Genomic DNA, 15,810 nt, shown 5'->3' with positions numbered 1-15,810 from the left:
TTCTGTTCCAGCCCAAGGCATGCCTACTTTGTTTTCAATATTTAGCTACCATTAAGCAAATTTCTAAACATGTTCTCAAGACAAGACACCTCAGAGGAAGTACCTCTCCTTCAGAGGAAGGCTGAAAGAATGAACATGCAACAGAAAGTTCTGTTAGTCATCCTACAGCTCTGGTGAAGATTCAAAGATTTAAAAGAAGAAGATTTAAACAGAGGTACTTTGTAAACACATGTTTCACTAATTTCCCACACATACTTTTTTCACACTGAACAAGCCTTACATTACTGACAAAATAAGGGAAGCTGGCCTACTTCAGTTTTGGTAGCTTAAGTTCTTTCCCCCCATACAAACTGCAAGAAAATAAAGTCCTGCCTATTGACTTGAAGTTTGTGGAAGTTCTAACTCAATTAAATACATTAGTTGCCCAAGATGGACTACGAATATTAAACTACCTTTATTTCTAACATTTAAGCAGACTCATACAGTAATTGGCCTACTTTAAGACCACAGCATCTTCATCAGAAAGCAGAGCTAGTGCACTAATATTAATCATAACTTTCTTCTAATAAAACAGAAAGTAAATAGCAAGAGAAGGGCAAACAAGGTCATCATGTTTGACAGACTACAAGAGTAAAAAAAAAAAATTATTTTTTGAGAAACAGAAGAGAGTACATAAATTTATCCATAAGCATCTGAGGGATGCAACAGCTCTGCAGAAGTAATCCACTTAAAAGGATTCCAGTAACTATACAAAACACAAAAAATCTGCAGCGCTCAAACTCAAGCTGGCTCTTACCTGTAGCCTTACTCCTGAACTTTCCAATAAAAGCACTCAAACCCACAGGACATATCCTGCTGAAATACTAATAAGGGTCTGGGGGGCAAAGTGTAAATTTACCACAGTTAAAAGCAACATTTCTCAAACAAAACCATAAAGACTCAGGGGAAACCAGGAATACCATTTTAGCACCAGTGCTTGAAAGAAACTTAAGAAGGAATGTCAAGTCTTTCCATACCTATGTCAAGAAAGGCATTTAGGGTGAGGCTCATTACAGATCAACAGAGTCTAGCAAAGCAACCTGCACCCTTCTAAAACAAGCTCTGCATCTTTAACCCACAATCATTGAACACAGCCTTGCACAAAATCTTCAGGTTTTGAAAAGGGAAATCTGGAAACTGAAGTCTATACAGAATTCAACTTCCCATGCTAATACCTTCCTAGCAGCCGTGCTTCAAGTTGGAAATCTGATCAACAAAGAATCTGAAGACTCACCTTTCTTTATTGAGAGGGTGTTCAAACACTGAAACTGGCTCCCTAGAGAGGTGGTCGATGCCCCAAACCTGTCAGTGTTTAGGAGACATTTGGACAATGCCCTTAACATGTTTGAACTTGGCCAGCCCTGAATTGGTCAGGCAGTTGGACCAGATGATCAGTGTAGGTCCCCCCTTCCAATGAAATAGTCTATTCTGTTCTATTCTAATACAGCCCTCCAAATTAGAACAGAAAAGGGACAGTAACATGAAATTTATATATGTAGGGGAGCCTGTGCTACAAATCTCTCTCCTCAAATGTAGCCTGCCTGGAAGACTTAACAAGCTTACAAGATCTGTAATTAAATTCTTTTTACAAGTAGGAAGGAACAACCTTGAAGTTATGAAGTTGGTATAACAGTATGAATGTGAACGGATATTGGAAAGCAATCCTTACCAACAACACCCTCTTGAAAGCTTCCAATTCAAAAAGCATAAATTTCTTAACTCCTGATTAAATATAAAGGAAACAAATCTTTAAGAGTGGTACTTAAACCTTAAGAAGATAGTTTCTTCTCTCAAACTACCTGTGCTTGAAAAGATTGACAGACCAGTAAGTTTTCAAACTTTGATTCCATCCTCAATTCATGAAATTTACCTTTATCTATTTGTTTAACCAATGATCCTCCCAGAACAGTGTTAGTCCTTGAATGTACATACAGCTGAATACACAGAAATACACATATGCTGGTGGAAGGGCGAGCAGAGTGTATGTAAAGGCTCATTAAACAAAAGATGACATATACAGATACAAAAGCAGTAGCCTGCATTTTTAATCTGATGCATTAGTCATTTGATGCATTCCTTGATATTAAAGCTAGTTTTTCCTCTTACAAGTAGGAAGTGGAAACAAAGTGGCAAAAGAAAAAGCAATTTGTTACATATACCTAACACCAGTGAATTACACTGTTCTATTCTAGGAGAGCAGACTCCCACAGAAATACACACACACACCTTCCTTTAAAACAAAGACTTTAAAAAGGAATGTATAACTTACATGTATTCAAAATCACATTGAATACTCTTTGCTAATCGATACTGAAATAATGGCATATACATTTCTGAGGAATATGATCAGATAATTATGGCACAATTATTGGTCTACTCAAAGAAAACATTAGCAGATATAAGGACTTGACACACTGCACTTTTTTTCCTACTTGAAACAAATTACTATTAGGCAGGTTCCTGTGAACAACTTAAGTTTTACTGGAATAAAATAGAGGATGTTAGCTATTAAAATGAGAAAGAAAAGAAGCCACATCACCCTGATCCTCAAAACATTAAGGTTACTGAATTATTGCCCCTTCCCATTACTAATGTTATTAATGTTTTATTGCATACAATTAATCCTTTGCTGAACTCCATTATATGACAGATCAAATCTGAAAAACAGTCAGGAAGATAACCTTATGGGGCTCCTCAAGACAAGCTGTGGAAAGTCCCAGCAAGTCAAGTTTTTTTGTAGGAGCCTGGCCTTAAAATGACTTACAGTTTACACTGACATAAGCTCCTCTCCTTTAACTCCAAAACCTTGCCAGTTGTATTCCTTCTTGTGCTATTAAGTACACTTCTAACAAAGTCATCTTTGTCGGCTTTTTCCCCCCAGTCTTAATGCAAATAATAATAGAGATTTTTAATCTCTTCCAATGCTTAACCATCCTCATTGTAAGTAAATAAGTGCTAAGGAAGTCTAACTTTTTAAATTGGTCTCACTGTACTTAACTCTGCTATGCATAAAGCCACCAAGGTTAGGCATCACCTCTTTGTGTAATTACTGGGAAGTCAAGAAAGGGTTAAAAATAATTTGACTATGCATACAAACTAATTCCTTAATACTGGTCTACACTTAGCTTTCTGGAACAACTGTTTTTTAGGAGGAATTAAATTGCTTTTATATACATATGTAACTCATATAGATGACAAACAGAAAAAGAACATCCTCCACCTAGAACACTGATGTCTTGACTTGAAATTTGTTCAAAGTGAGTTTGCTAATTCATACCCTCCATAATTTCAAAACAGAATTTAGACCTTCTGGAGAAGCCTCTGACCTGCACAAGGCACTGAGGGTCAACCAACTATTCTCACTATTTTCCAGAACCTTAAGCATTTTCAACATTAGAGTATGACATGTACACCTTCACCATTATAACATGTTTAACTGACACCATATACAGAACTAACATCACATTATCAAACCACTTCCATGGTAATCCCCTACTCACAACTTCAAGTTAGTACCCAACTTACTCCATGGTGGAAAAACAGGCGACCTACCATGATTCCTAAACTTTCACACAGAACTGCAGCTTCCAGGAAGTTGACAAATCTCATAGATATAATCTATACTTCTATTTTCTAGATTAACATGATTAGTTTTGCCTCTTCTGATTTCAAATTGGGATGGGCAATCTCATTCCAGCCTCCAACAAATTCCACCAATTTATAATAGAAGTCTATGCCACCACTATCCCTCTGACTTCAAAAGGAAAACAGTGTTGGTACAGGTGGGTTTCATACCACTGAATTAACCAGTTTCTTTAGGTAGTTGGAGACAGCACATAAATTGCTCACTATAGAAGCCACTTCTCACCATCAGCCAGATGTCCTAACTTGCACGCACATTTAAGCGCGCAGAGTACCTTCCAACATTAAACACAACAGAACTCAAAGCTTTGGTGTAACTGAAGGTGAAATATCCAGTAAGCTGCTGCTATTACTAAATAGTTGGGAGCTGAGCATAAAGGGGGGACAGGAAAAGAAACCAAGTACCTTTCATCACCTGAATATTTTGATATGGTATAGAAGTGTTCTTATACTTGGAAGTTAGCCATTTGCGATGAACTGTCACTTTTTTTCTTTCAAAATTCTCTACGATCTCAGATCACTTTCACACACATGTATCTGAAGTTACTAAGAACAATACCAAACTAAAAGGTAAAATTAAGGACATTATACAAACTCACACAAAAATCTCTTCCAGCTCTGATCTGAGGTGTTTGTAGATTGTTGCTTTAGACAAAATTGCAACAAACCCTTGTTTCTCTCCTATCATATTACCAAAAACATATGCTCTTAGGAATCTAAGAGTTAAGTGTCTTTAAAATTAAGCACAAAAAAGATTAGACTAGTATATAAAATTAATGTCTCCTACTATAAGAGAGTAGAAAAGCTGGACGAAGGAGAACATAACAAACAGGAAGCAACGCTCTTCTAGTTTGCAGGTCTTCTGAATCAAAGAGCATATATAAAAAGCCCTGTTGCTACTCTCTCCATTTACTTCAAGATCCTTTAACGTTTCAGCTCTCCTACACTAAGAGACCACTAAATGAGTTCAGTTCATCTGTTTTAAGACTGTATTTGTATTTGACTTCTACAACTGGGGGGGGGGAGGCAGCACACAACACACACACATACTCTCTTCTGTTAGTAAGCTAAAAACTTTATAGGGACTTCCCCAACTCTACATTAAAAAAAACCAACCCCCAAAAAAACAAAACAAAAAACTCCACCCCCCGAAAAAAACAGACCAAAACCTGGTGATTCAGCTACAGTATCTGCTATGACTTCAACATTCACATAATTCTGATTGTCCCTACAAAGATCCTAAAACACACAGTATCAGTGAATCATGCATCTGCAAGGTAGTGGTTATTTTAAGAGTACTCAGACACCATGTACACAGTTGTTTAATTAGCAGAAAATACATACTTTTATGGAAGCACATACAGAATGCAGTTTCTTAGGTTGGCAAGAAGGTAATGAACAAAACGACTACAGGACCTTTAGTGAAATTTACATAGGTAATTCAAGACTATTCATACACTGACTCAGTGCACCTCAGCTATACATTTACTTCACACATTTTAAAATTCATCATGGCTTAGACTGTGACATATGGGTTCCTTCTTACACATTCCTTACCAGCTTTTTTCCTTGATACGGTAAAAACAGCTGTTTCAGCAGCAAGAGAATCTGGATATGGTAGATTCCCAATGCCTCCAGCAGGCATTTGGGAAGAGAATAGCGTATTTTATGTGCAGGTATTTCTTGGAAGAGATCTACAGTAGCTGTGCTCAAGGCAGTTTTATCAAGAGGATGTGATCCGTGAGCATACCCAAACTGGTAAGAAATTAACCAAGTAGTGCTTTGCTAAATTAAGACATATCCTATTAGAGAATGTGTTTAAAGTGTTCCAAAGCATGTCAATGAACATTAGGTTATCTTCATCAGGTCTTCTATAGCATTTAGCAAATACTGACAGGTCATGCTAATATTAGGAGGAAAAAAACCTATGTCTAATAATGAAATTTTACCGAACAAGGTTTTCTTGCCCAAAACCAGGGCAGGAAAGATAACTACAACAAGGGATTTGAAGAGATCAAAAGCACAATTTAAACTATTCCACCAATTTGCTTAAACACTAGGTAACAGAGCATGACAGTATTTGCAGATGACAACTGCGCATACAGACTGGATACCACCTTCTGTGCAACCTGTAAATTATACCATAACAGGTGCACAAAGGAAAAAACTGATTATAATTTCAGACTGTGGGTGTTTAATTCTTCTGATACTATCAATACTAATTAAAATTAAAAAACAAGCTCGAATTTTAAACTCTGAACCTTAAGAACAGAACTCCGCATAGTGCATCGGTCTGGCAGAAATCTAGTAGGACAAAAAAGTTGCTATTCCAGAGTTAAAATGAAGGCAAAGATTAACTACCGGACCATGATCTCAGTCAGAAGAGGGAGTTAAGAGTAGCACAATAAAGCAACATGACTTCTCACCACTTGATACTCTCTCTCCATCTCAACACCAAGGACAGAGACACCGGCCAGGATTTAGAAAAGTTTACCTCATGGAAAATGTGCATCTGACCTATACAAACTTGAACATGCACAAGATTAAAGGGAAATGTAACATCCACAACCTTACTATGATCATATTAATACTGGTATTTACATCAGGATAAGAAACTCAATTTAAAAGCTGAACAAAACCCCCTCAAACCCATGATAATTCCCATACCTGTAAGACTTACTAACTCTGGAAATGTCATCAACATAGCCATATTTTCTTATTTAGAGAATTAATTTCTCTGTTGTATACTAGGGCACTTAACTAAAAGTATGTCTGCTCCCACACTAATCTTTGTTGGAGGCACTGCTTCAGCTAAGAAGTTCACACTTCCTGACGTTTTTAATATGCCTTATGAATGCTGATATGAGGTGCTTCAAACATATGGGGGTTTGGTGGTTTTTTTTTTTTGACCCTGTTGTGAATTTTTTAACAAAAAGAACTTTCTACTAGGATTATAATTTTTTTTAAAAAAAGTTTCAAAACTCTAAGTTTCTATTTTTTGATCTAAGAGAATCTAGAGGCTGAGGATGTGGCCTGTGTCCTATCTCCTTTCCTTTCACAGAAACGCAGGGAACACAAGTGTAGTTTTCCTTGGTTTGGTTGGAGGCCAGCAAATCTAGGATGCCTGTAAAGCTATGCATGCTTTTTCTCTGAAACATAAATTACTGAACATGTTCAAAAAGCTTCAGGTCTGTCTTATCAGTCTTACTTTTTCAGTAAAGCATTTTATCTCAAATAACTAAAGTTAACTCTGCTTTTCCAGCTGTCTCCTTTCAGGCTAGAATCTGAATTTCCAGTTAAAGAAAAGCAATTCCCCCCCCCGCCCCCAACAACAACAAGCCACACAAAGTAACACCTTTGAAAAAAATCCTTCACAAAGAATAAACAAATCCAATCCATCTACTTTATTCAGGCAATTATGAATTAAAATGGACCTGTTAGCCAAATCTGCACCACTATATTATTAACAGTGGTCCGTTGCCTGGTTCTTAACATTGCAGCACTGAGGATGCATTTTGCTAAAACCCAGGATTTTGACAATACAGGGGTTTAGTATTGCATAAGAAGTGTCATTACATTTTTAAGGTGTTGGTTTTTTTTTTTTTTTAGAGATGCATATGTCTCCTGATAGTTTTTAGTTTCTTAGATTTAGCAACAGACTTGGCAACAGCCACAATGTGTTTACCCTAGAAACTTGGGAGCTAAACCAACTGTCAGAACACAGTATCAGTTGATAACTTCAAGTACTTCTGTTTGCGTGCCAAAGAGCTTTTCACTATAGTCTTCTAGCTCCAAACAAAACCACTAAATGAAGTTATGACTTAACTAAGCAGAATATACTATAGAATAACTATACTCGTTAACAAATTAATATTAAAGTCTCTTAGTAACTCTTTTTAAAAGAAGTGGCAACTATTATCCCTCATCAACTGCATATTTTAGAACTCAGACCAACTTAGCAAGGTTGTTTCTCCTTCAGAAGGCTCTTACAGTACATCACTGCTCAACTGAAGTTTCCAGTTGTAATAATGAAGACGTGCTATTTTCTGTATTTATTCTTTGTAAAAACAGGATGGGAGAAAGATAAGATGAAAGGGAAGCAAAATAGATTCCTTTTTGTGCATCAAAACACTAATTAGCCATTTAAATATCTTGTGACTTGATGCTTGAATATTAAATCTCTTTGATTGCATTTTTCCCTAGGGAAAGTTATTTAGTCAAGAGGAGAGCTCTTAACTCCAAATATGCGTTCATTTAAAATTACATTTATGCAAAACTCAAGGCAATGTTAAAATTCTATTTATAAAATAGTTACAAATGCCTGTTCACACCAGTTGAAGCCGCCTCCTCCCCCCAGATTCCTATGGACACTTCACCATCTGTTCGTAAAGAAATACATAATCCAAAATATATATTATTTTCGGAAGTATTAGGAAAATATCCTCTAACTCAAGTCTTAATCATAACACAAACAACTCCCAACTGTCCCAAACTCTGCCTGGCACGAAGTTTGGGAAACAGAATGTAGTAGGGTATTAAAACCTGTGAGGTTTGCCATAACTTTAGTCAACTACCATGTTTCTTTGTTGTCAACACCAATATAAAACTGAAGAGAAAGCTTTCTGGGGCAACAAGAGGGAAGGAAGGAAATTTAGCAAGTTTGCAGAAATAAAAATGGGTAAGAGTTTAATATCAACTATTTTATGTAAGAAGATCTGAAAAGGATTCAGGAAGACACCTGCGTTTACTGATGGCAAACAAATTTCTCTTAGGCGTGTGTGTTTGTACACATACATTTAAAACAAAGGCATGAGCAAACTTTAGCTGTGCAAAGTGTCTACTTGTACCTACAGCTCTGAATTTTAACCCTCAAAGCTAGATTTTGTAAACAAAAGCATCACATTAACCACAGAAACAAGTCTTACAATTAACGTCTAAAAATTTTCCCTTGTCCACGACTATGTTTCCTTAGCTAGGGCATGTATCTCTGAGTTTATGGAGACTATATAGTTACCCCATGTCATTCCTAGACCGAGTGTGTGTAACTGCCAGGCAAACAGTAAAAGCACAAGACAGCAACTTCACATTTCTACATAAATGCATGCATGCACACTTGCTCACTTCAACTGAGAAATAAACTCAGCAAGCAAGTATCGAAACAAACATAAAATTTAAAATTCTGGTACAAGTGGAAGTTAAGGGTGATCTCTCTCATACTCAAGAATCTACAGGTATCAATTCAGAATACACCTCGTGTCAGAAGAAACAAGAGTATCTAAGCACAGCTATCTACTGCTTAAATACGACTACTAAGTGGATACCATGCCAAAGTTTTGATCATCTTCACAAAAATAACCACCAAGAAAAACAAAACCATAAAAAAAAACAAACAAAAAACCAAAACACCACCACCATTTCACAGTATCACTTTTAGTGGATGTTTAAAGCAACGTATGACCTGCACAGGACTTGGAAATACTGAATTATGTTAAAATAGTAGGCAGTTACACTAGAAAAGCCTCAGAGACAAGCTACTGAATGGAGACAAGAACATGCAAAGAGTACTACTCTTTAGAAATCATACAGCCTGAAGACATTTCATAAAAATTCAGAGTCAGTTAATTTAAAGCAATAGTGCCAACAGAGAAGACTACATTAAAAGAAGACTCATGTATTTTAAGTTCTAGAGAAGTAACTCAAACTACATCTAGAAATAAAAACAGGAACTTTACAGCCTGTCACCTTCGAAGGACAATGGAAGCCTGACAGGTAGCAAAACTAGAGACTAAGAAACTGTCATGCTTGTCCTTACCCTTACATTTCAAAACCTGTTCACATTACTGTATTTCTACTGTTCTCTAGTATTTGCTGGGCTGAACGAACAAGTGGGGAAAACTGATTATACTAAGGAAATAATTCAAGATCTGCAAACAGTGAAAATGACAATACACTTCAGCAGGGGTCTTCAACAATAACAGGTATTCAATGGCATACATATCAAGATAGGTGCTGAGTGAACGATTAAGTGATATTGAAGTTCGAAAAGGTTTGAGTTTCATTCTCCACTGAGACAGCAAAACTGAGATGGAAGCGATAGACTTTTGGCCTCCAAACTCGGATTTTCTTGCTCTAAGTAGTATTTCAGTACTGGCTTTTATATTTACACGTAGTGAACATCACAATTTTACTTACACCACACCTGTCTCTGAAGGCACTTGTAGGGTTTTCAAATAATCCTAAACAGAAACCCCTCCCCTTACTATCGCTGGCAGCAAAAAAGCCCCAGACCACACTGGCCACACAGAGTCAAGTTCACGCCGGAACGAGGGGCTCCGCGGCAGCCCCGCGCTCCCACCGGGCTAAGGCGCGCAAGGTGACTCCGCACGGGTGCAGGCCAAGACCACAACGGTTCAGCGGCCAGCACCGAGCCCCGTTCAGCGCCCCGGTTCCCGCTTCCCGCCGAGCCCGCGGCCCGCCCCTCCGTTCCTCCCCACGAGAGTGGCCCGGGCCGGCGCGCGCTCCCGCGGCAGCAGCCGCCACAACTTCCGAGCGCCCCCCGCGGCGGCGGCCGGCTCGGCAGCGCCACCCGGTGGGGCAGGGCGGTCACGGCGCCGCCGAGGCCCGTCTCCCCGCCGCTGCCGCACAAGGCCCGGCCCAAGAACCAAGAGACAAAATGGCGGCCGCCCGCGGTATCACGTGACCCCCTTTGTGCCTTTCGGGGCCTGGCGAAAGGGCCGCCAGCTGCCGCGGGGAGCGGGTTGGGGGGAGAGAGGGCCGTAGGAAGGCGCAGGGGGAAGGTGCGGTAAGGGGGCCGCCAGGATCGGCACCTGCTCTCCCAGGTTCCCCCCCCCCCCCCCTCCCGGCGGGCGGGGAGAGCGGGGAGAAGATGGCGGCCATTTTGTGCTTGCGCAGAGGCGAAGGTGGGGGCCCCGGGTGCGGGGGGGATGGAGGGACCCGGCCGAGGGGGGGGGGGGGGGGGTCTCACGTACCGACTCCTCTTCCTTCTCCATGCCCGTGGGCATCTGCGGCACGGCCCGGTTAATGGAGGCATATTCGGCCAAGTCGGGCAGGTCCTCGCAGCGGAAGACGGGCAGCGGCTTGGACGCGTCCAGCGCCCGGGCCCGGAACGACAGTTTGCTCATGTTAGGCGGCGATGGCGGCTCCGGCTGGGGAGGGGGGGGCGACAGCAAGAGCGCTCCGAGCTGAGAGCCGGACCCCGCCGAGCGCTCTCATGGAGGGACCGGGGCTCCCCCGGCAGGGCGGGGCGCACTCCGACACGGGGCCCGGCGGCGCCGGCTGGCGCGGCTGGGCTGGGCGCTGGCTTCTCTCCTCCGCCGCTCCGGCTCCGCTCAATACGCCACGGCCAACATGGCGGACATTAAACCTCGACTGGCCGCCTCTTTCAGCCAACCCCAGCGCCACAGCCATTCCCACACTGCATCGCGCAGGGGCGCGGGCACAGCGCCGCCCGGGGGAGAGCGCGCGCAGCGCGGGCACGGGAGCGCGGGCTCGGGAGCGCGGGAGAGCTCGGAGCGGCCGGGCAGCGGGCACGGGGCACTGGGGGGAGGCGCAGCTGCTCCCTGCGGGCCCCCGTCTCGCGTGGAGGAGGGAGGAAAGAACCTTTTCCGCAGCGGGCGGGCTGACCCGCTCCGCTCGCCAGCCTCTGAGCTGCGCCGGGGAAGGAGCACTCCGCTCCCGTGGGGGTAAGGAGGGTCAGCTGTCCCCGAGCCCCCCACCCCCGGAGGGGACGCGGCCCTAACGTAAAGGGAGCAGTGCCCGTCCCGGACAGCCTCCCGGCTACGGGAAACCTGGGCAGGAGAAACAGAGAAGTGCCGCCCCGACCTTCCCGGTCACTCGGGGGCCAGCCGGGCGCCGGACCGAGGGGCAGCCTGCCCCGAGCTCTGAACTCACCCCAACCCGGGCGGGCGGGTGACGGCGCGGCCGACCGGTTCCCTTCCGCCGCGGCCCCACCCCGAGCAACGGCCGGAACGGCGCCCGGCGGGGGGCTCCGGCCGCGGGGCGCCTGAGGGGCCGTCCGGAGCGGGGGGAGCGCCCCGCGCCTCGGGGCCCGGCCCGAGCCCCGGCAGCGGGACCCGTCCTCGTGTGCGAGGCGGCCCCCCGTGCCCCCTCAGCAGCACCGGCCTGCCGGCTGCCTCCCTCCCTCCCTGCCGGCGCCGCGGAACCAAGTTCGCATTCGCGCTAAACGACGGAGAAACGCAGGCACCTCCCTGAGAAGGTGAAGAACTGTAAGAACCGGTCACTCCCCACAACAACGTTTCCAGACTGTTTCTCGGAGGCTTTCAGAAACTTGGTCCAGGAGTGCAGACACGTGAACTAGTTTAACCCTTGCTTGGATTTAAGTTATCGGTTACCGGTTCAGGGGAGTTCACTACAGGCAAAGATTAGAACTAATTTGAGCACGTCTCATTAGGTAAGCTCGTTTACATCTCAATGATTTGATTAAATTGATGAGTATTCTGCTATAAGCAAGGGCTAGGGAATTTAGTTTCGCTTGGCTCAGTAACGTCTCTGCCAGGTCACACTAGCGCAGCCATAAAAATGTCAAACATTTCTCCCAGGCCCTCGCTAGAGCTGTCTAGTTAAGGAACGTCTCATGTGCTTATGTATGTTACATTCTTGCATTGGTCATAATGTAATTTTAGTTCTATAGTTAAACCATAAATAAACCACCTTCTTGAAGTTACGCTTATTTTCATTAAAAACTGAGAAAATTGTGTTTTGTTTGAATTTAAGAAACCCTCCCATCTTTAAAGCAAAATACTGTAATTTTTTGCTGTTGCATGTGAATCAGTAGACAGAACTTGTTCTTTGTCACATATTACTCCTGGGAAATAGAACTTTAAGAAACAGGACATAAATGTAACAAAATCATTAGAAAAGCCTTGGTTTGCTTAGTAATTTAAAAAATCTGATACCTCTAATAATAGAAGAAAAGCCGTTTTTTTTAATCGCATCACCTCTTTAATAGTAATAGCACCACCCCTGACCTTAAACAACTCCTAGCCACTGGATGAATTATTGCTAGATGCAGTTGTTAACAGCAGTTTCAAGCCAACTATTTGCATGTCTGACTTCCCCGAAGGTCTCCCAAACTGTTTCACCTGCAAGTCATTTAGCTTCACAACCCCTCTGGGACAGGAAATGCTATCAGTATTGCAAATTGGCAATGCAGCGGAAGAGAGCTGCTAGGGAGAATGAGGCTCTTTTTTTTAGGGTGTTTGGTTTTTGTTTCTTTAAAGGAGAGTGGCATGAACTAAGGAATATTATTGATTAATTTGTATTTCAGTAGTTACATCAGAACCAAATGGTAAAAAATGCATGTTGCTTTTTACGCTCATTTTAAAGCTTAAACCACACACTGGCTAGAAATAGTAATCCTGAAATAAATTGCACATAAAACATCTACAGCGTTTCCCACAAATACTAAATAATTAGTTTGTCCAACTAGCAGACAGATAAGGTGATGACAAAAAAAGCACAATATGCTATCATAGATTGGCTTTGACCTAAAACACTAAATGAAAATTAAATACCTGGCAGCTAAGCAAAAATTATGGCCGTTAAATATAACTCTTCATTTCCACAGATGAAAGAAAAACAATACATAATGAAAAGCAAAGTACAGAAAGTATCCTGAACTATGAAAGAAAGGATATTCAAGTTTTAAACTTATCCTTAATTGACCTTTGCATTTCTAACCCTACCACAGGCTTGAGAAAAGTGCAGAACAAGCAGAATGAACAATAATATTTGGATACAAACAGGACAGTATGCATTAAGAGTTTTGGCTTGAAACTCTTGGACTCATCAGCTTTTAATGTTTTGCCAATAAAATAGATTGCATTTAACTGTTTTGTAGCAGAAGTTGATTAGTCCTCCAAATTACCTAATTTAATTTGCTAGTAAGATGAAAAGTGTGATATTTGAGAACAATGTGACATCAGCCCTAATTTCCATTATGTAAAGGTGATAACAGGAAGTACAGAACATAGACTGATATTTCTATTTTACCTTTCTTCAAGTTATACTATTTGCCAGCTCTCAGTAAGAGATCACTAAGTGTAAAATAATTTGCTGTATCAAAGTGCTATGTGTCCATTTTTAAAAACTGAAATTGAATGAACTGTAAGGTAACTGAAATATAATTAATATGGCATTTTGAACTGCTGTTCTTTTTTTGTACAAACTGCTGAAATTAGATCTTTAGTATCAGAGGCATTTCTTTAAGGCTCTACCTTTCTATAATCTCAAAATCCTTAATTAAAAGAAAAAGCCTTACTAAAATTAATTAACTATATACATCAACCATGTAGGTAGTAAACATAACCATTACAATATACGTTCAGAAGTACTAAATTCAGATTGAGCATTAAGGGCAAAGATCCAACAACTTGATCCATACACTACAGAAAGGGGTCCCTTGTGATACTTAACTCAGGTTTTTTAAGTCCAAAAACTTAAATTGCTGTTTTGGTTTGAAAGTTCTATGTACTGTTTGACAAGTTTTTACAAATTTTAGTATTTATTTAGTTTTGTGGCTTAAAAACTCTCTGAATTAAAGACTTCCAGAAGTTTCTTTAAGCATGAGTTGTAGTCTTCTGGACATGGGTTTAGTATTTTCTCCCATCCTAACAGCAATCATTGGTTATAGTCACAAAATAGTTGTGCATAAAGGGCATGTAGGTTAAACTGTTTGTCATTTTTGGTGCTTTCTGGAATCAAACAACTCCATATTTTAAGGATATAAAATTCTAGGAGGCAGTTGTTCAACTTCTAAAAGACCTTTTTTTTTTAAATATTCTTGAGTTTATCTCCATTACATTATATAAAGGCAAGTATAAAATAAAGGCCCAAATAAAGTACAGTATAAAGGTTGATATTGCATATATGGGTTTTCTACTGTTCTACTTTTAAGGAAAGCCTGTTTATTTGAGAAAATAAATATACAAAGCAATACACAGTACTAACTGAATATTTGATGTCATTCTGCTCTCCGGCCTCATCGGAAGAGGGGGTTTTGTTTGGTTTTGGTTTTCTGAGCTTGCTTCTTCCTTTCCCTCCCCTCCAAAATAATGATCCAGTGAAATCCAGAGTCAAACTGGGATTCGAAACCAAGTACATTTGACTCCTCACATATGTTCATTTTCTCTAGCCATAATTTCCTTGTACCTACTTAAAAAACTGTAGCAGACAACAATTAAAAGTAGAACATATTAAAGGTAAAACATGTTTCTCATTTTCCAACCATTTAAAAATAATTCTTACATACAGAAGATAATACAGTATTTTCATAAACTGAGGCATATGCTGAGTACACTAAACTATACACTAACTTACATATCTATAAATATTTGCACTCAGGGACTATTTTACACCCTGCTTCTACTATTGCAGAGCTCACTAACTCATCATTTATTTATATAGCAATATTGTTGACCTGGTTTTTTTGCCTTTATCTCCATAAATGCTGACTACTCTGAACTGATAAAAAGTATCACTGGACTTTTTTCTCCCCCACTTTCAATAATCAGGTATTGAGAAATGACACATTATGAAGTTACCATACTTGGGTTTCTTTCCAGAATTACTTACTCTTAGGGGTACCTGGAAAGATATAGGAGGCTCTTTTGTTCTGTAGTAAGCTATTATGGATTCCATATGTATATTCCTGTTCTACATTTGCTAATGATGCTTCTGTGCAAATTCTCTGCTTTTTTTTTTTTTTTAAATCTTTTATAACATACAGATAGCTATATTCTTTTAGATCATCTCAGTGAGCTACCTGGAGTTTGGATTAAAATGAGATAAATGTAGACAAATATGACACTAGAGGTTCTTCATTATTTTATAAAATGTCACATTACAGCAGTAAGTAGATGCAGATAGAAAGTAACAGCGTGATGATTTCAACCATAAATGAACTGATGTAATTCATAATGAATTTCACCTTATTTACTGGTGTCAGCTGTCTGTTTATAAAGAGGTAATGGAACTGTCAATCATATTTAAGAGAGTTCAGACACCATACTACAAAACCAGTGTAGAACACCTTTGTGATAACTTCTGCCATTTTTTTGAAAGATAATTTAGTGTTTCTTAGTTTTGTCA

At 40.7% G+C, this 15,810-nt stretch overlaps 1 protein-coding gene across 9 annotated transcripts in view; it reads right to left on the bottom strand.

Moving 5' to 3' along the window:
* EPC1 (enhancer of polycomb homolog 1) overlaps positions 1-12,382 on the bottom strand; it is a 53,052-nt gene extending 40,670 nt beyond the window's left edge. For all 9 annotated transcript variants that reach the window (XR_012633186.1, XR_012633187.1, XR_012633188.1 and 6 more), the window contains exon 1: positions 10,671-12,382. Coding sequence is in view for 6 of the 9 variants with exons in the window: in XM_074900015.1 (XP_074756116.1) it covers positions 10,671-10,823 (153 nt within the window). In the remaining 3 variants the exon portion in view is untranslated. The remainder of the gene's footprint in view (positions 1-10,670) is intronic.
* Positions 12,383-15,810: the final 3,428 nt, after the last annotated feature.

The sequence above is a fragment of the Athene noctua genome, chromosome 2 (genome assembly GCF_965140245.1).
Source record: "Athene noctua chromosome 2, bAthNoc1.hap1.1, whole genome shotgun sequence".
Lineage (NCBI taxonomy): Eukaryota > Metazoa > Chordata > Aves > Strigiformes > Strigidae > Athene > Athene noctua.
This window is presented reverse-complemented; position numbering and strand designations above follow the sequence as displayed.